This window comes from Ceratina calcarata, unplaced genomic scaffold (genome assembly GCF_001652005.2).
Source record: "Ceratina calcarata isolate Rehan_Ccalc_2016 unplaced genomic scaffold, ASM165200v1 scaffold153.2, whole genome shotgun sequence".
Lineage (NCBI taxonomy): Eukaryota > Metazoa > Arthropoda > Insecta > Hymenoptera > Apidae > Ceratina > Ceratina calcarata.
Genome location: NW_017136529.1, coordinates 556543 through 577294, shown reverse-complemented (window position 1 = coordinate 577294; position 20752 = coordinate 556543). Strand labels below are relative to the sequence as shown.

The 20752-nt window shown below is 40.7% G+C and overlaps 4 protein-coding genes across 6 annotated transcripts; 1 reads left to right on the top strand and 3 right to left on the bottom strand.

Moving 5' to 3' along the window:
- Nucleotides 1-5027: 5027 nt before the first annotated feature.
- LOC108632270 (endoplasmic reticulum metallopeptidase 1) lies at nt 5028-11514 on the bottom strand. Of its 3 annotated transcripts, none has more exons than XM_018036724.2 (15): nt 10826-11514; nt 10611-10761; nt 9996-10542; nt 9809-9936; nt 9607-9738; nt 9420-9540; nt 9042-9347; nt 8739-8968; nt 8484-8664; nt 8226-8410; nt 7999-8154; nt 7719-7924; nt 7523-7635; nt 7288-7463; nt 5028-7197 (listed from the first exon to the last, which is right to left on the bottom strand). In XM_018036724.2, the coding sequence occupies exons 2-15, from the start codon at nt 10611-10613 to the stop codon at nt 7033-7035; spliced, it is 2649 nt and encodes an 882-aa protein (XP_017892213.1). In that variant the 5' UTR covers nt 10614-10761; nt 10826-11514; the 3' UTR covers nt 5028-7032. The 3 variants fall into 3 exon arrangements, with proteins under 3 accessions (XP_017892213.1, XP_017892209.1, XP_017892211.1); XM_018036720.2 differs by having other exon boundaries at nt 9042-9350; nt 10826-11513; XM_018036722.2 differs by having other exon boundaries at nt 9042-9350; nt 10951-11513.
- Nucleotides 11515-11894: 380 nt separating this feature from the next.
- On the top strand, nt 11895-15588 carry LOC108632274 (trimeric intracellular cation channel type 1B.1). Its single transcript, XM_018036728.2, has 8 exons — nt 11895-12211; nt 13349-13505; nt 13689-13784; nt 13869-13957; nt 14041-14128; nt 14210-14330; nt 14396-14553; nt 14664-15588. Exons 1-7 carry the CDS (start codon nt 12091-12093, stop codon nt 14549-14551), a joined length of 828 nt encoding a protein of 275 aa, XP_017892217.1. The 5' UTR covers nt 11895-12090; the 3' UTR covers nt 14552-14553; nt 14664-15588.
- LOC108632275 (uncharacterized) lies at nt 15586-18813 on the bottom strand. The gene is made up of 6 exons (XM_026819539.1): nt 18614-18813; nt 17930-18384; nt 17698-17868; nt 16792-17634; nt 16507-16662; nt 15586-16451 (listed from the first exon to the last, which is right to left on the bottom strand). Exons 1-6 carry the CDS (start codon nt 18811-18813, stop codon nt 15634-15636), a joined length of 2643 nt encoding a protein of 880 aa, XP_026675340.1. The 3' UTR covers nt 15586-15633.
- LOC108632273 (uncharacterized) lies at nt 18287-20713 on the bottom strand. Its single transcript, XM_018036727.2, has 5 exons — nt 20138-20713; nt 19912-20060; nt 19579-19843; nt 19387-19507; nt 18287-19321 (listed from the first exon to the last, which is right to left on the bottom strand). Exons 1-5 carry the CDS (start codon nt 20480-20482, stop codon nt 19110-19112), a joined length of 1092 nt encoding a protein of 363 aa, XP_017892216.1. The 5' UTR covers nt 20483-20713; the 3' UTR covers nt 18287-19109.
- Nucleotides 20714-20752: the final 39 nt, after the last annotated feature.

Here is a 20752-nt window from a genome sequence, read left to right as displayed (position 1 = left end):
GAAAAACGAAAAAACAGTTTTTTGCAAATTACTCATAAACTATTGACGCTAGCAACAAACTTTTATATGGAAATTGTAGATCTCGTCGTCCTCTACAAGAAATGTTCTATGCAATTTTCCCGTAGGACCAACGGTTTGGAAGTTATTAGCAAAAAACGAAAATTTCGCAAAATCTGAAGGGGTACCCCCTTTAAAAAATTTCGAAAAAATCGAAAATTTTTTTTTCACGTAATTTTGAAAAATGCTTCAAGTAAAAGTTGTAGGTACTCCTATTACCTTCGAAAAAGGTCGTATACAGTTTTTTTCTATGTGGAACACTCATTTCGTCCATCGTCAAATAATTCTTAACGAATGGAGTTAGAAGGAATAGATGTAGATCTGACGACTATAGCTATAATTTTCATTCATGCAGATCGAGGAATATAATCACACGTTCTAGATGAACAGTTTCTAGAATGGTAAAAATCATTTATTGACTGGGATAAATTCGAGTCAGGTTTTCAAACATTTTTAATAAAACACTCATATAGCTTTTCGCCAGAGAAATATACCTTGTTTCCCAATTCTGGTCGATTTCAATAGTTTCTCCGGAAATGTCCTTTGCTTAGAAGATTCTGGAGAGCAGACACAAATATTTGCAATCGATCTAAATTATTTTTAACATTCAATAATCGAATGATTGTTATAGTTGGAAACAAATGAGTTACCTCATCTGCTGTTCATTATTTATTATCCTTCGCCGTAGATTCAGCCGTCCTAAGTTCCTCGAGTTAAAAGTATAGTTCCTCTAATGCATTTAATTAACGTGCGCATCACGTTACGACGCTTTCCATCAGTGACGGTGTCGCATCCGGTAAAAGTCAAAGCAGTCAAAAACGACCTACGTGGGTCGCATATAAAAATCGATGGAAATCTATTAAATACGTAATTATTAATTCCATTTACCTGTTTGGAAATAGAAATCTTACCTAATTTTTTCCTCTGTGATACATGCCATCGTCGAATCCTCAGTCGTTTCATTGCTGCATTTTTTCGTTGATGTCTGAGCGTTCGGCTGGCTGGATGTGACACAGCCGAATTTTAAAAGACATCAGCTATGCCGACATCTTGCCTTCGAAGCGCCCAGGTGAACCATTCGAAAAGTTCTTCCGATGGAAAACAATTAATTGGAATAGAATACTGGCGAGACAGCGAGACATAAAACCAATTCAGGAGATCCGGAAGCTTTCTTTTAACCGGGAGCAAGAGTTTGTGTAATTCCTGAAAGGGACACTTCTCGAATGCGACATGAAACAGAAGCTACGACGATTATAATTTCAATTTGATTTCAATGCGCATCTGAATTTAGAAAAGGAAGATGAAAATATCCAGACTCACCAGAACGATCTCGTTCTAACAAAAGTAAATTCCAAAACAAAGTTCGCGTTCTCCACGCGTGGCCCGAAGGGTACGTAGAACAGAGGATACAGTGTTTCGAATGGGACACCTGCAGGAGGTTGGAGGCTCGCCAAATAACTGACAGCGTGGGCGTCTTGGCTTTCGAAGACGTCGTCGAACAGTCGAACTCGTAGACGGCATCGACAGCCACTCGAGAGGGGATGAAACTCCCGGGCTTCTTGTTCCATTGGTCGGGGACCGATTGTCCGACTCGCGTTTTCCTCCTCTCCTCCCGCTGTTCCGTTCTTCCCGGTCCCCATCGCCGGGCTTAACGAGTTACCACCTTCCGGTCGTCTTAAGCGTTGATCGTCATCTCTTCTGTAACGTACACTACACTCGTTTTACTCGTGCCAATCGAGATTCCTCCTCCTCATAGATTTAAAAACGATCACGTTGATCATGTGGAAGGTTTACTCGGGAGCAGTGTGAAACGTTATTCGCAGAATCAAATGAGTACTTACGAACGAGAGCGGGCGAGATTGCGACCGGCCGGAAGTGCGTACGAAAAGTACACGTGGACGTCCTTGAAGAGGATGAAAGCGTACTCGATAAATCATAAAAAGCGTCCGGATGGTCGGAGGTCCCCGGCGCGGAGAATCCCTCGGGTTCTCCGTGACTTCCGGTTCTCGGCGACGCACGGTGCGTTCTTCAGCCGGTGACCGGATATGGCGAAGAACCGACTGACCAAATCGCTCGACACGAAGCGAAGCCGCCGCCGCCGCCGCCGCGTCGCACGAGCTTTTCATGCGAATCACGCGTTCCCCTGTACCAAATACCAAGTTCGAACCGATGACATCATACTCGCTCCTCTGCTCTGTACCTGCGGCGACACGAGCAGGTGAACGTGCACGCTGATACTTGACGAACGACGTCGGCGTTCTCCGCGTAAACCTCTTCTCACCATTAACGATGACCGAGTCATCAGGAATCAAGAGAATCGATATGACATATTTAAATATGAACTCGAGTTACGATAGACGGAGACGAGGAAAATGTCGAGGGGTCGACGGGCGAAAGGACGCGCGTTTTCCTCTTATTCCTCTTCCTTCGTCACGATATTCACGTGACGAAGCGTGGAGCAGAGGAGGGAGAAAAATGCCGTGGAAGAATAATTAATCAGTAAGCGAACCACGTACGCATGGATGCATATATAAGACCATACGTACACGAACGAACGAACGAACGAACGAACGAGAGGTAAACGCGTAAGTGCGTATGCACGAGCCTGCGTACCTCCCATCCGGTTCTCGACGTTCGGATGCCTAATTCTGTCCCCATAGAAAAGTGGACTGACGGAAATACAAAGTACCATAAATGGGAAGAGGAAATGATTTATGCTCCTTCGGTTTGATATGCAGGATGTAGGAATGGGCCGAAACGAAGAGTACCTTAAAATATGTTCCATGTTACGGAACAAGGAGTAATTGAAGGACAATGAAACTATTGAAAGAAGTGCGAGGCTGTAATTAAATCGGGAAAACGTCGACCACCCTTGGGACCGAAGTGAAGAAAAGAACGAAAGACAACGAAGCAGAGATCTCGAAAGAAGTAGGCCGTGCAAATGAGGTAGTCGGTCGAGCAGCTCAGAATCTAAAAAAGCCAGTTGTTTGCTAATTGAAGAACAAACAAGCATGGTTGAACGCGCGGTTCAGCTTGGAAAATCGCGACTCTACGACGATATTTAATGCGGCGACGCAGTAATTACAACGTGAAGAACACAAAAGATATCTTTAGAACAGGATTTCAATTCGTACCACCTTCGCTCGTTCCTGTTAGAATTCACTTTCCCCGTCGTTTTTCAATCGATCGTCCAGAATGATCGCTTGATTTATATTTGAGCGATGATCGAACCTTCGTCCTTTTTAAGACGTAAACACGCGAATCGTGTTTAGCGCAATTTATACATGGCATACCGATCATTAACGATGACAATTACCCCTAGTTGAGAAGAGAACGTTAACGAGTTTCACCTGGTGGTTCCATCCACTGACCATTTTACAGGTGACTCATAATTAACGGTACTCCAATTTACAAGCCCTCGGTACAATTACCACCGTCGTCTTTAAACAGATTAAAACTATGTTAAAGGTGCGATCGATCGCTAGCATACTAAATGTCGCAGATACGATTTACTAAAAACCTCCATGCGTTACATAATTTCCGCGCTCAATTACGACGATCTGGTCCTAAGAATGTACGGAAAAAAGTATAATCGAGATAAGAGATAATCGACCGAAGCCTTACCTTCTTCACTGATCTCGACGACTCGACGATATTTCCATGTTCGTTCGTAAAAGGTCTCTCCTGCACCGATCGCTTTATGTTCCAAGCACTCGAACACCTCAATCATCGTCGGTTGAGGGGTAATGTTAAAAAAAAACGCATTCTATTTATCGCACGTTCGATGAAGTTGATCGGGAACGAGCCGGATCGATATTTTAATTGATATCAAACGATTCGCGAACGTGACACGACGGACGAGGAAAAAGAGCATTGTTTCAACTTCGAGCTCGCGGAGACTTTTTATCTGGACGATATATCGTTCTCTTCTGCTTATCGCGTAACCGTGACTGATAACTTTTTCCTTCTTTCGCTCATTCTTTTTTCTCTTCTTACGCCGCGCGTAAATGTGTACATAGTACAACTGGTAAACGCGTAATGTACGTACGTTACACACTGCGCGGTATACGTTCGATGAATCAACCTGGGGACCTGGTTACGATTTATCGGGAACCGTTTCATGGCTCGTGGCTCGCGAGTCGAACACCACGGCCCGTTTGCAGATCAGTGTCGCCTCGACCAGGAAATTGGTCTCGTCTTACAGGATGCCGGTACGTCAATATTGACACGTTTCTTACGAAACCGACGGAGAAAGAAGGGAAACGATGATACGGGGACGCAAAGAATCGGGAATCCGGCGATCGTTTGCGAAGGATCTGAAGTTCAGAGATCGTGCGTTCAATCGATGGGGTTTAGGAAAAATAATGATACAGAAGAATCGGGAGCTCCTCTTTTGCTATTACAAGCAGAAGCAATTATGTTTTGGTAGTTAAAAATTGTAGAAACGTATCAGGATTTAAACCGTTACTGCTACTTCGCTACCTCCTGAATACAAATCAGCATTTGAATATGCATGTATACTTCGAACTTATTGTTAGATATTTACTACGAATTTCCTTGTGCAAGATAATTTTTCTTTCTGCTCGTACTAGTTCTTCTTTTACATCGTCCTCTTGAAATATCATCAAACGTAAATCGCCGATTTGCAAAATCTAAAAGTTTTAAATCGTCTCTTCGAATGTATGTCAGAGTCTATTTCCATTCACGTAATGTTACGCATACGTAATGGGTAATCTCGGAAACAGGAAATTACTTCGATCGATCAATGGACATCGGTAATGTCAATTAACTCTGTAATACTATGATCTTACAGTTACGACGACAGATTTTACGTTATTAAAGTAAATCGGTACGATTCTGTATAGAATAGTCGTCCACGAAACACGTTCGTTTTATTATATCGCATATTTACAAATGCGATTAATAAATGGAGTATTCGTAAGTAATCAGGAGAATAACAGATAGGAATGTTCAATTCTCAACGCTTTTATTAACCATTTGCATTAATTTTGCTCTTTAACCAAGGATCATCAAATAACAACAGTAACGTACACATATGCATACATGATTATAAAGTGCACATTAAAAAGAACTATATGAATATTGAAACATTAGACTTGAAAGCGAAAAAAGATTCAGAAATAATAGAGACGTCGGAATGATATGTTTTTTTACCACTGTTTCTTATAGTTGTTTAGATTCTGTTGAAATAAAACCAGTCACCTCGGATTGTAAGTAATACTTAAAATAACTCGAATACATAGATGCCTGTGCGTATAAGTAAAACATCGTCGACAAATTCTTGTTCTCAACATTGTGCAATACTATTAAGTAAAATCGTAATTATAATTTATGCAGTATATATATGATACAATCGGTAACGTGTACGAAACAACACAAATTGCTATTATACATGTACTCACTGAAACGTTCACCCATGTGAGAGATCGCGAAAACGAGAAATATATGGGAATGAAACTGGAGACATTCCAATTGTTATAGATAGAAATGTTTTTAATTAATGACGAATGTCAAAATCGAGTTTATTAAACGTCGATTATAAAAGATTGAAATCTCCTAGCGTTTCGTGTAACAAGCCGAACGCAACATGCATCTAAATAGGTTTCTCTTTTATATTAGTGTAAAAGTACACTAATCACCGTATTGAAATTTCTCGTGTTACCTTACTATTAATACTTTGAACTTACGTTTGTCTACGCGATTGGCTACCAGTATTGGCATAACTCCCTTACCGTTAAACTCGAACGTTTAATTCGATAAATACTCCTGGAATAAATTGCATTTTAATCTGATCCACTCTAATTTACTGTTTCTCCGTATCTTATGGGAATTGAACGATATACTTAAATTATAGCGACTACATTGCATATATTCGAGACGATAGTATAAAAGGGAAAATGATTATAAATTAACAACTGTTTAAAATAAATCAGTCTCCTTGAAATAACAAATGTACATAGGAACAAAACAAAACGATCAAAGAAAGATCCTTCGACTGCACGAGGAACACGAGAATGTGAACAGGTCCATTAAATTAAAACAACCACGTTCCAAACCCTAATTAAACAGATATAACTCTCCATAAACAGTGACAATGTGAAAACACAATAAAGAAACAAAAAAACAAATAATAGGAGGCTGCATGCAGTCAAGTATAAAGTTCAATGTTGGAAACGTTAAAATCCACACTAGACTAACTTTAGCTTTAAATGAAACCTGAAGAAATCTAATTAGTATCACGCATAATAAAGCAAACTATTGCATTTGTGCTCTTAAACTGTTCACGTAGAATCGTGAAGTGTACGTGCGGTCACGTAATTTCTTTCGCTTCGAACAAACGAAGCGATCGTTGAACAACGTTCACGTTCAACCTCGAATATTACAATAAAAAGATATAATCTTCGTACAGCGATGGCCTAGTGATATGAAAAATCTCACCGGTCCACTATCTGCCGTTCGTATGGACTAGTTGGTCTGCGGTAATCGTAATTTCTCTAGCCGTTAAAAATGAAATAGAACTGTAATTCGAAGGCAATACGTTTGATATGCTAAACCATGGTATCTTAATGACGACTGCAGTTAATGGAATCGAAAATTTACGGGATAATCGCGGTTACCCTTGGTATCTTAAGACTACCGTGAAAATTTCTCTCGATTTAATCCAATAATATGCTAGTAAAAAATGTATATATAAATAGAATGAAAGACGAGCTTCATTCTTCAATACTTATTCTTTTCTTCTTCTAATTTCGGTTGGTTTCTCTTACTAAGTTGCGACCTTGTAAAGTATTAGCGTGTATAATTCGGGATTACTCTAACTCTTAAGCTTAGAATTTGCATTGTTAGGTATTATATGTCTTTTAACGTTATGCGACTTAGAACAGTGCCATCTCCGTTAGGCTCTCTCACCGTAAATGCATTATTTCCCTTCGGTTTTCATGTACGCGCGACGTATTAAAATTGCCAAGAGGTGTACGTAGCTGTCCACGGGGTGACGACTGACCATGACGGAAATTGTGCCAAGAATCGTTTGAATCTCAAAGACGTTTGGTGCTCTCCGTGTAAAAAGTGACCGCCAAGCGCTACCGTTAAACACGGAGTCTTTGGCATGTTATGCGCCTAAATAGAGAATAGATACAGAACAGATTTATTAATACAGACGTTGTTAGAACATAGACGTTCGAGAATAGTGACTTGTTTGCAACTTACATTCAATTCGAGAGAAAACGTGAAAGGAACACAATCGGACGCGCAGGAATAATAAATAAAATACGTTTCTCTATCGTTCCACTTAGGTCCCTCTAATGGTTTCCCTTCTAAAATAGACCATTTCTCTAAATGAATACCTTTATATGGAGATAAAATTATACTAATGTGATCAGGGCCTGTAAAATAACATTTTTTAATCGTCCTTCGATAACTAGTCCAATTACGAGGGTATTACCTGTAACGTTAAACGTGAAACTGACAATGTTTTGTCGCGTGGATTTTGATATTAATTCCAGTTTCGTTGGGGTGCTAATAAGTGGCGCGGGGCCGGGAATCCAACTTGTTTTCCTGTTCCAAATATAGTTTTATATTAGATACACGCGTGCTAATTGCATGTAATAATTTAATTAACTTCGATCTAAAATACGTACCATAAAAATGTCGTAACAGGCATGAAGTATGGTAGGCCACAATATAACTCTTTTTTACAGTCCTTCACCGTTGGCGTTGCGGCACCTATTTCAGGTACCACAGCTTCCACGCTGTGTGGGCTGTTCATGTCCAAGTCAGCTATCCAATACCCAGTTCCAGAATACCGTAAATTACCGTTAATATCATAGTATTGTCTCTGCGTATGCTACAAGTACAATGCGTGTTTCACGTTTAATACAATGCGAGGAATCTGCGTAAATGTAAAAATTCGATCGTTACCGCGATCATAAATCGTTCCGGCGCCAACGAGGATGGATCGCCACTGTAGGGAAACCCGAGCGGAGTCAAAATTAGTACGCTTAACGTTATTAGAAATATCCCTACCAACACGCTCAGGAATCTCTCCGCGTTTTTTATTAAAAGTACAAACGGTAACTGAAAACGAAATGCGGATCATTGAGCTACGTTCGATGTTACGTTCATTCATCTATAAATAACATTTTTACCGTGAAACTAAGGAGCAGGGAGAATAGTATGCATATCATATTAGCCATGACAACTTCCGAGTTTATACTGCTGCCGGATCGTCCCATTATGGGAATAAAAAGATAAAGAGCTCCGATCACCAAATAGAACGATTGTATGTACGGTAAAAGCATCGACATTACATAGTACAACAGCCACTTCCAATCTGTAAGAAATATACGATGATAGAACTAATTTTCCTAGGCGCTGCTCGATGTAGTATTCAGTATATAAAGTACCTCTGCATTTATTAAAAAAATTATATCGGAGTATGTTCCCGAGAGTAGGGAACACGACCCAGTGTAACGGTATGAAGCCGGATCGTAACTCAAATACGACCGAGCAACAAAGGACAGACATCCATATCATGGAATATGAATCACAGTATATCTGATACAAGATCCATGCAGACTGAACTTCCTATAAAGTATCGGTTCAAATGAAATTAGAAAATTCGTAAGAGTGGTGCATAGTCGTTCCGAGTTAAAACTTGCCTTCCTTTGACGCGATCCGACGTATAAGAAAAATGTCATCGAGACGAAAATAGTTGGGACCACGTATAAGAAAAACAACCATGCCGGTCTCGCGTACCAACTCATCACCTTCCCAAGTTTAGTTAGAATCAATGCGATCAGCGTACAAGAAAGTATAGACAGCAGCCACGAAACGACTATTGCTCCGGTGCATAATAGCAAATGTTTTAAGTATACTTGTTTCTTCACGTCTAAAGCGAGAATATAAAGTTTGAACAGTACGATTCGGTATTCGTGATGCTAATTCGTTTAGGACGTACATACCGCGTCGAGCATTCTGTGTGTTCAGATAGATCGAATATACACCGGCGATTATGCTAAGAATATTAATTGTGCTCGCCATGTATTGCGGCCATCTGATAACGTACATGCCTAGGAAATCGAAGAACACAGGTTTCCCTGTGTGATCTTCGCTAAACATCTCAGATAAGTGATTATCTAACACTACTCCTTGCGTCAAGGCGAGAATGTTATCTCCGGTTCTTTGTAAAGAACCCAATGGTATTTGTTGGATGTTATCAAATTTCGTGTGGTACACGTAACCGTTCGTTGCCCAAGCAAAGTCGAGACCTACTTTTGATCACACGATTAATTCGCTTTGAAGTACTTACGACATACATGTATAACGAAGTAGATACTTACCAGAAACATTTCCGAAGTCTCGAAATATTCGGAAATCGGTGTCGCCAGGGACAATACCACTTTCAAATATCTCTTGAGCCAGAGACGACGCGTAAGGATAAGGGACAGACGTAGCGTATATCTATAAAGAAATGAATCTGGATTGCGTTTCTTTTCGGAAATCGTTTTAATCATGATTCGACGATACCTGAAGCATCCAAGAGCTATCAGGTCCAGCCTGGAACAATAATTCACGACCGCCTGCGCCACAAGCCTCTAGATTTATAAAAGCACGTACTTCCTTGGCCCAAGGGTGTTGCGTTATAAATCCATGAGAAGCCTGCATCATTTTTCCAGTTACTAAACACAAGAAATTCTCTCTCGACGTTGCGTGTAATTACAGAGCATACCTGTAATAAATTTTCTTCAGCACCGTTAAATAAAAATATAATGTTATGCTTTAACAACTTTGGACTATGAGCGATCACGCGTAAAACTTCTAACATCACAGCACAACCAGCCCCATCGTCAGATCCACCTGAAACAGTGAATTGCTTAAAATCAGATTTTTAAGCTATCTTCCTGTCGGCTATTTACCAGGACTCTCTGGGAATGTATCAAAATGACAATTTATTAACAAGCTGCTCTGTACCGGTCTGTGAGGACCAATTTTAACAATGACATTTTGAACACTTCTATATACGTTCGTCATTCCATCTAAAAATTTTAGAGGGAAAGCCCCGCTATGCTTGGTTACATTGACTAGAATTTTATGATTCTCATTGCCATCTTTAACTATATCGTTAATGATGTTAGTTAAATATTTAATCGCCAGCACTTCGTTCTCGTAGCTCCCAACTATTCGTGGCCCGATAGAAGTTATATTCAGAAGGTGATTGTGTGCCCTTTCTGCTATGAACCTCCCGGGATACAGTCCCTGTTTATTGATCGTCAACGGCTCCGGTAGTTTCTTCTCGAACATGATTATGATAACGGACAGGACAAGGTAGAATTTGAAAAGAAAAAGCAAATGCTGGGTCTCGTTTGGCAATACTTCTCTCTTCTTCGACGAAACTTTGTCCTCATAAAGTACATCACCAGAAGATCTTTTAGAGACATGTTGACGCAATCTCACTCCCTCTCTCTGGAAATTTCCATTGTTATTGATCTATGAACAAATTCTTAATCTGTTGATAATAAAAAGAACCTTACCATTGTCTGTGTTTACAAAAGGCACTTTGTAAAAGAATCAGTGCTTCGAATCAAAGTTAAATCAGAGACGACGAGCTAACAGCGTATACTGCTTCATTGGCCACGTATATTGTGTGGCGAGATCTCGGTCAATGAAAATTCTCGAGCGCTTCTACGTGCAAACAAACAGGAGACAATAAAATGGCCAGCGTTTTATAATCTAACGCTGGTCGTACCTTCGGTAAGAGATGTTAATCGCGTTGACCGCGACAATTACAAAGAACGTCACCGCCGCGGCAACGATATCGTATGCAAAATTAAGTTAATAAATGCGACACTCGAACGGAGTGACAATGTTCACCTTTCGTCGTGTGTCTATGTTTGTTAATCGACACCGAGACTACTTGCCCGTTATTTCAGATTTTCCCTTCCATAATACCCGACGCTGATACGTCGCGGATCATTGTTATCCGTGAAATCAATCACCGTTAGAGGACATTTATAGGTATGTTACAGCTACATGTATTCATGTGCCACCGCGATTAGATAGGCATATCACATTTTTCTTAAATAAAGATTCGTGCGTATACGAACCACATTTAGCCGATACTCGCTAACACGGTCATTCCGTCCCGTCTATATACATGAATATAGCAGAAAAGTTAGCGAAGACAGGGTATCCATCGCGATAAGATTGCGATTGTTAGCTATATGTAACAGGGCTGTGATTAAAACAGCAATAAAAAAAGTAGTTAAAAGTGCCGGATACATTGAATTTCTGAATGAAAATCGTATTGTAATTTCATAGCGTGTCTCGCTTTTACTTTCGACACCCCTGATTCATGCAAGAGTAGTGCTAAATGCATGCATAATCGCGCGTACATCGCTTTCGAACGCGGCCAAATTATCATATCTTATCGTCTCGTTTCTGCTTTTTGAAAATATGAATATATTTTTTATTCGATCGAGAGATAATTTCAATTACATAATTCATACATTGATAAGTGTATGGGAGTACTATGGTACTATGTTAACATTATGCATAACAGTAATAAGGTTTATTAATTACTATTAATACATTAAGAAGAAATGAGCGTTAATTAGAGCGCCGGACAGTCGTCCGACTCTGTATATAGGTCATGGATTCTTGTAAGGGGGTTTGGAGGGGTCACGACAGTCACGACACGGATACGATAAGGAATTTGAAATACATATAGGACATAGACAAATACATAGATCATTTACTGCCATCTGTAGGGAAGAGTCGTAATGAAGGAGAAAATTTATTTATTCGTTCGACGATAAGATTCTAATGTTAGGGGACCGATTCCATAACTAGCAGACGACCAGGTCTAGCAGACGGCGCAGAGCTAGTCGTCCGCGGGCGCTTCTGACTTTCTTTCAAAAACCAACGATTGTTGGGAACGACAGATCGTATCGTGAACGAATAAACAGTAAGCGAGAAGTGTATATATCGCGGACCCAGTGAGAATATAACGAAATGGATCCCGAAGCATTCCTGGACATGGCCAATCAGGTCATTAAATTGAAAATGTTCCCGTACTTCGATATTGCACACAGCGTGCTTTGTGCATTGCACGTCAGAGAAGATTTAGGACCTGGTAAGCCCAAGCCTAGCCGACCGATTCTAAATTTAATCCGGCTAGAGCGAGCTATAGCCTTTCTAAGATTGTATTTCACTCCTGATAGCTCCTTCAATTCTTTTTTAAACCTCGTCTTACGTGTTTCTTTTGTCGTTCTTTTATCCCTGAGCCCTCTCATTCGATAATTTTTAGAATGTCCAATATTCCTGCCATTTTTTTTATTTATAACATAATCGAACATTATTCGTTGTCTCGAACACTTTTTCGATTTCCCAGAACCATCGACACTTTAAACCAAACGTCTAATTATGCATACGTTTCATATCGTTAATGCTGTAAAATGACGATAACAGAACGTTCTTACTTGACGGAAAAGAGATAGGAGGCATAATTTAAAATTTAGGGGCATAAAACTGTACTCGTATCACATATCTGGCACAATTATCATAATTCCGTTTCGTGACATTCACCGAATCTACCCAGCTGATCTATTTCAGTATACATACTCTAGTGGGTATGCCAGATTTTTCTCAGATTCTCATAAATTCAATCCTTGTCTCTGAAACATTTCCCTTTACTGGGTACATATATTTCTATACGTTGTATATAAATATTTACAGTATTGTAAATATATAAAACCATATTGTAGAAGAACGTTGCTTAAGCTCTTTATCCCATAACTTTCTCTTGCAATGGACCATGAAGGAATAATTTCTGGACGATGACACGGACAACTTATTTCTTGCGTCATAAAATATGTGAAATCGAACAAAAGACAGCTGTGTGCCGCAAGTTTTATTTTCAAACTATTTCCACTCTGTTTTTCTGAAACTTCATACACGTAATTCAGTCTACTTTCGGTAAAAAAATTGAGAGAATACCAGAGGAAAATTATTGTCATGTTTATGGTAAGCTGGTATCACGTTAACACATATGCAGGCAAGATGCTTGTAAGGATTCCAAGTGACCTACTTGAAAACCTATACCCCTTTGATATCTCATGGTGTATTGAATGGTTTATAAAGCGTTGATACTTCTCGTACTCCTCTCTCGTGTGAATAAATTTAATGAATAAATAATAATAATCGGTAGTAATTCCGTCTTATTGCTGTGCTTGATTCTCGTCATCATATATCTGTGAACTCTATTGAACAGGTGCTCAGGCATTCTCTCGGAAGCACCCCTTATCATGTTGGCTATCAACAATGTTGGTAGTCTTCTCGAGCGGTATGCTATGCAATGGTCTCTTAGGGGAACCGATTCTTGCTCCTTTGAAAAATACACCACAAGTAGTGGTTGCAACCATTGTATGGTCAGTACACAAGCTTTGATTTAAATGCAACCAACAAAATTAGTTGATTAATCTTGTATGAGTGTCGTACATTAACATAATTCAGTTAAAATTAACATAGTTCAATTGAAATTAACGTAGCTCCCAGTCTCCAACGAAACTCATTCCAATAAGAATGAAACGTTTGATTTATTAATTGCACAGGTACGTGATATTTTATACGCCGTTTGATATTGGGTACAAAGTAGCAAAGTTTCTACCAGTAAAAATAGTGTGCGCTACTATGAAAGAAATATATAGGTAATTAAGTATTACTCATTTCTTGACTCGTTCATTGCTATATCGTCTTCGTTCACGTTCATTACGTTTCTCCATCATTTGTAGATGTAAAAAGGTGTACGACGGAGTGACCCATGCGGGGAAACTTTATCCCAATGCGTATTTAATTATGATTTTAATCGGAACTCTGAAAGGTAGGTCTTGATCTTAAGAAGCAATAGAAATAAATGTAAAAGAAGAAGCATTACGATAAAGCGTTGCGTGAACCTTTGCACAGGAAACGGTGCAGGTTTTACAAAATTGATGGAACGCCTCATACGAGGAGTGTGGACCCCGACTGCGATGGAATTCATGCAACCTAGCTTGTAGGTGTATTATACTTTCCATTCTTAGGATGCACGCGATGTTCCCGTAAATGACATATAAAATTTAATCCCTACTTTTAGCCCCACGAAAGCGTCGATGGTAGCGTCCATTATCTTCGTCCTTGATAAAAAGACTGATCTCATATCGGCACCTCATGCATTGGTTTACTTCGGTATCGTTATATTCTTCGTCTACTTCAAGGTATTGACTTCATTGTGTCGAGCTTGTGATCGTTGAACAGTTTAACAGTATCGTCATTATTTCAGTTGTCGTCTATTTTGCTCGGGATCCATGATCCGTTCGTGCCGTTCGAGAATCTGTTCTGCGCGTTGTTCCTCGGAGGTATTTGGGACTCGTTAGCTAAATTCCTGGGCCGAGGCCAAGCCAAAGACGAGAAAGCGGATGCCAAGAAGAAGGACTAAATGTTCGTAAAATTCTCATTTCGGTGGATAAACGCAATTACGTAATTTTATTTTACGTAATACGCGTTGGCGTGCGAACTCTACTTATTATCCCCTCTATTCCTTTTTATAGCGCTTTTCAATAGGATGCTGAACAGTCGTCGCGTTAGCAGCGATTTGCTAAGGATTGATTGACGATGTGAATTACGTGAACTAGTCAGACGCATGTTCAATTGACCACCGACAAATTATAAAATATCGGAAGTACAATAATTTACTATTATACATATTTTAATGACAAGCGATACTTGTCGAGATTCGTCATATTACGGAGTACACACCAACAGTATTACATCTGTTGAAAAATAGCTTGCCGACCTGATCATGTTGTTCTCGTGATCGATCAGGTCATTTTATCGGATCAACGTGATAAATACTGTTAAAAAACGAAGAAGGAAATGATTGTGTGAGCATCAAAAACGTTTCTCTCGTTGATCCTTTAATATAATTTGTATGCACATGTATAGGCATACACGTGATTTCTTATCATATTTTAACGATTGAATTTGAAAGAAAGAAGTTGTCGAGGGATACGCGCGCGATATTTCCTAGGGTATTGTGCAATTTTTTAACTGTGCATGTTAAGAATTAGAAAAACTGATAACGCTAATTATCAATTTATCGCGTGTCCACGTTTACTACGAGATCTACTCAGGATAACGAATTTTTAATTCTTAAGATAATTTTACTGTCTCGAACAATAAGATGAGATCTGATAATAAAACGAAAGGAAGACTAAAGCGACGTATAATGAAAATGCAAGAGTATAATCAATAAGAGATATCAAATCTCATTTTTACTACATATTTTATTACAATTAGATATCGACAGTCGTGATAATTACCACGAACACATACACATGTATCGAGTGTTTGCCTTTGACTCAACGATGTCACCGTAAATTTATCACAAAGATTAATTAACGTAATTTTCATATAATATTCCAATCGACGGAACGTTATACATTTTCATGTAATAAAATGAAGTTTGTTCTTCTACGCTCTCCAGTTTCATTTACCGTCTTTTCCACTTCACTTATTCATTTAATTGCTCCTCGCGTAGCTGTAATTATACTTACATGTCCTCCTGCACGTAGGAATTTTCGAATTAACGTCAGATAGTACGTCGACGTTCGACACATCCGTCCAGTCATATGACAATTTCGTTTTGCAATTTCTGTCGCATATGTCTTCGTTAAAAGCGACCGTCCGTTTGTGACGAGCATCAGCTATTTCACGTTCCATGCCGCAATAAGGAGATTTCATATCCTTTGATCTCCTGCAAACCTTCAGCGGGACGCAAGTCGATCTACCGCATGCTTTTACGTACCTCTTCCCCGGATCCACGTCCGTTCCCATAGTCGTCGTCTTATCGGTCCTTGTGACCGCTTGTGTATCGCTGCACTTTATCACTCGAACTAGTATCGGATCACGTTTCTGAGTGCCCACGTTCACTTTTTCCCTCGAATCTTCGACCGCGGTATCTTTCAATCGAGAAGCGCTACTCTGAATTTCTGCATCGCGCAGAGGCGACCGCGTCAATGACCCAACGTCTTTGTAAGTCCCGCGAGTAATGACTTCCTTGTCGATCATCTGGAATCTCCGTTCCTCATCCTGTGCAGCGACCGTAGATTGAAATACAGGTTCGGTCATAGTCTCATCGGTCATTGTCAGTTTGCTGTCAACCGTGGAAGTGTCAACATCCGTGGAACTCCGTTTCCTCTCGATTTCTTCCAGCCACTGGATCTGCGTCCAATCATCTTTGGTCGCGCTCGGTTCTAGCATCCTTGCGTATTCCTTGATAGTGTTTACCATACCCGTTGCGTCGATCATGCAATCTCGTTTCACGCGATCGTATTCGTCTGCAACGAATGCTTATTGCACGGTGGAAAATGATTGAGTTTCGTCAGAACTTACGGTCGGTCAGCCTCTGCGTTGCATGTTCGCGTTTGAACAGTATCAGTTTCTTCAAGAGCTGTTCCACGGCTACCGCCACAGCGGGATCTTCTCTGGTGAGATTTAGTATGTTTAATGAGCACGTATCTGTCGTACACGCGTCCGCGAATCCTTGCGCTAAGCAACGAACAATGATCGATGCAAAATTCAGTCATATTCCATTTAGATTAAATGACCGATTTTTGCATCAGAGGCTTGAAACGTTAAATCGATCTGGTTCGCAAAATTAACGATGCGACCGCTTACTTTCTTTATCCGCGGAATGCTTCGTATCTCGAACGCAGCGTTTCACGGAGCTGAAGGACTTCGAACGGGTCAAAGACAAATATCTGTCCTTGCATTGGACGAAATGCGATCTGAATTCTTTCGGTTTCTCCGTCATGCAGCCGATGCTACGAATTCTGTGAACAGACATCGCGGTTCCAATCTCTGCGGACTCTCTTGCAGGTGATGGTACATAGCAGGCCGAACTTCCACGCGAAACGCAGATGGTACTCTGCACCGCTTTCGAAACTTTATCCGCTATGTTCACTGCTACTTCTTTCGATGCCGTTTCGCAATACTTCTCAGTTTCTTTCTCCTCATGCTCGACCTCTTCCACGGCTTGCACCATGACACATCTCGCTGCCTCGTCAGATACGCAAATCGTGTTTCGTACCTCGGGACTCGCCGTGTTCATACCTGTCTCGCACGCGTCGCATTCGCAAATGACTTTCTCAGGAGGACATTCGGTTTCTTTCGTGCTCGTTTCTATCCGATTGACGCATTGTACCGATTCAGTCTTTTGATAAACGCTTTCCGTTGCGAACGTACTGGATTTCATTTCCTTGCACGGATCCGATATAATGATTTTGAATCGGGTACAGGCTTCTATGGTACCACATCGCAAGTTGCTTGCTACTGCAGGATCGACTTGTATGACTTGCGTTCGTATTTTCGAGTCATCGTCTTTCGGCTCCTCGCTGTACTGCACTCCAGCGTCCACTTGCTTCTTCGCCGTTTCTGTTTCAATAGTCGGCTTCGACACATTCTTCAGAATGTCGAAATCTCCCGAGTGATCCATGCGCTTCCTGGCTCGCTCCGATAAATCTGAGTAAAACGAATAAACATATATAAGTGTTTTAGATCAATTCCTATGATTCATGCACGTACCATCGCGGGTGACTTGATCGCATCCGGTGCAGGCATTATAAAATGCGCCAGAAAGATTTTTATTATAATCAGAACAGGGAATGTAACTCTTTTCGTGCTTCGCGTCCTCCCAACCGCACGATGGGCATTGCAAGAACGGAGATTCGGAATTCATGGAGGTGCTTGGAACTCCTAATTATTTGAGTAAAATATTTGATCTTTGACTTTACTTTCAAATGTTTCAATCCCTTACCCAACGACCCAGGGCCCGTGTCTCTGGTAGGTTCCCGACTCGAAATCGGATCTTCTCGATCTTGCGAAATGTACTGCGGGCAGGGAACGTATGTAACTTTTTTATCAGCCTTATCTTTGAAAATCTTTTCCGTCGAGTTACGTTTCCTGACTAGACATGATGGTTTCTCCACCGATTTGCACCTCCTTGCCGAGTCACATGTCGCGTTGCTGCAAGGGTGGACTCTCAGAGGTCTTGCGTCCGTTTCCGTTCTTTCCGGTCGTTTTAACGAGTCCTTCAAATTGTCACTGCTCAGAGATCTGAGACCATATCTCGCGTCTCGTTGCTGGGCCTCCTCCTCGTCCTTTATCACCTTCGTCAGCATATCCGCCACTGTATCGTACCAGGACAATGGCGATTTATATTGCTTTTGAGACCGCAGACATTTGATCATTCGCGTTTGCTCTTGTTTGTATCTGTCCAAATTAAAATGCTCGCTTATTTAAATGTAAATAATTTCTGTGCAATATGACTACGATGTTTAGAGTAACAAGTAGAAAACACAGCACGTTGTTCATTATCATAAATCGCGATTGTTAAAACATGAAGTTCAGCGTTTTAAGAACGATAAGTTACGGTTTTGTTTTTGTTTCCTCCTGCGCTTCATTCGCAATATCCATTACCAAAGTTCCGATCGTACATTACTTTTCTCTAATCATCTTGATCTGCTTCAAGTAGTCGTTGACGGTGTATCCGGGTACACCGAGGTGTTCGATGATCCTTCGCAACGCCTCATTTTTCTCCCGGCAATTATAGTAATCCTTGTGATACGGGTTCCAGAGGCACGGATATTGCCTGTACTCGTTTAAAAAGCAGACCACCAAACTTTCGTTCCACTTGGACATTTTACGAAACAACACGATTCTAAATGAGTCACATGTGGGGAAACAGTGTTTATATTTTTTTACATTTATAATTTTTATATCTGCCCACGCGACGAGGTTTGGTTCCAGTTGGGTGACACGACTGAAATTGATCGCGCGATAGATCGAACCGTTCGTCAGATCATCGCTTTACGGTATCTTCTTAACGTAATTTTATCCCGCGACTCTGTGAGAAATAATGTGCCGAAAACAATTGCAAAAAGATAGAAGATGTCTTTGGTAAAATTTTGTTTACTGAACGAATACAGATATCAAAATCATGTCCGTTGTTTGCAATCGAAATCGCAAGACGGATCGGTCTTGATCATGATCACCGGAAGCCCGCAGCTGCACATCATCCCCTGGTGTATCAGTTTGCACTCGCTGCAGCTGGACGACGAGCAACAGTCGGAACACTTGGATTTCATGTTGACCAGCCGTTCCTTCGCGATCAGATCTTGTATGCGTTTCTCTAACTTAATAGCGATCTCTAAAAATCAAATGGACCCTGGCTCGATAATCAGTTCAATGGCACGGGAAGCTGTCCGCTACTACCGAAACTTATGTTCCGCAATTGAAACGCTATACTCTTGCCGAACATGTCGAATTCGTCGGTCTTCCTTTTCTCATTAACGTCCTCCTCCCCTGGAACGAGATCCGTGAAACTAACGGCCGTCTGAAAATGACCAAGCTTCTAAATTGTTGCTAATTCTAGCAAGTAGCACTCCCTTTTTACAATACATTTACCAAGTCATTTTTCATCAAGATGTTCGCGAGGTTCGCGCAATTCAAAGATATTTCGTCCTGCACGCAGACTTGGCAAGCGGTGCAGATGGTCTTGAAACAAGACATATCGGTCTGAGTCGAGCATTCCGCGTTAATCGATCTCCTGGTATTGTTCCCAGCGTCGATTCGAGATACCCTCTTCGGTCGCGAATATAAGCTGTCCTTCGCTCGCGAGGCAGGCGCGTTCTCATATTCTGCTTGAATAGAAAACGGTTTCTCCGGTTTTCTAATTGAACAATTCGGTTCGTAAATCTTCGAGCAACACGTTCGTATTAGACAAGCGAAATAAATTACTTGAGACGCGCATAAGGTCTGGTTCTATACGATTTGTTACAATAACAGATTGCGTAAGGGCAATCGCAATTTCTGCCGGATGGTTCGTGTTCCTTCAAGTTCGAGTGCGTCAACTGGTCCTCGGTTCTGTTCGTTTTTTCGTCGCGTTGCTAGATGACACGAGACAGATTGATTACAATAAAAGAAATCAGCGCGACTTGGTCTTAATCGTTCGTTTCAAATGTACCTTACAAAAACCGTCTGCGTACGTGTACGTTGCCATGAACGGGAAGAATAGCCGGTGCATCATCGGGAACCAGGCGGTCGCCGGCTTGTAAAACTTCTCGCACGCGATCGACGCGCTGATTTTCGATAACTCGTAACAATATTGGGATTTCACGTAGGTGATCCTTTTTATGCAGTCGCATACCGTCAGTCCGCAGACATTCATAGAATCGACGATCTCCTTGTACGCTTTGTAACGGCATAGCTTATTGTTGAAGTCCGGATGAAACGGGTCCCTCAGACACTCATGCTTACTGTACAATGTTACTAATCTCAGTGTTAGAACTTCGGTCCATGCGATTGGCATGGTAAATGAGAGATTCGTCCAAACATATCAGGTTATTTAAACCATTCGTTTGTTGCACATATATGGGTCCGTCTACTATTTATACATTGTAAAAGCTTAAACAAGCTAAACATATCTCCGATCTGAAAACGCTAAAGTACGTTGCAAGAATTTTCGCTCCGATATAACGAACGAATTACGCTTGTTGGATTATACATCATACGTAAGTGAGGTTTCGAGTGTTACTAGAATTTAAAGAAATATATATACAAAGAAATAAATGAAATGCAT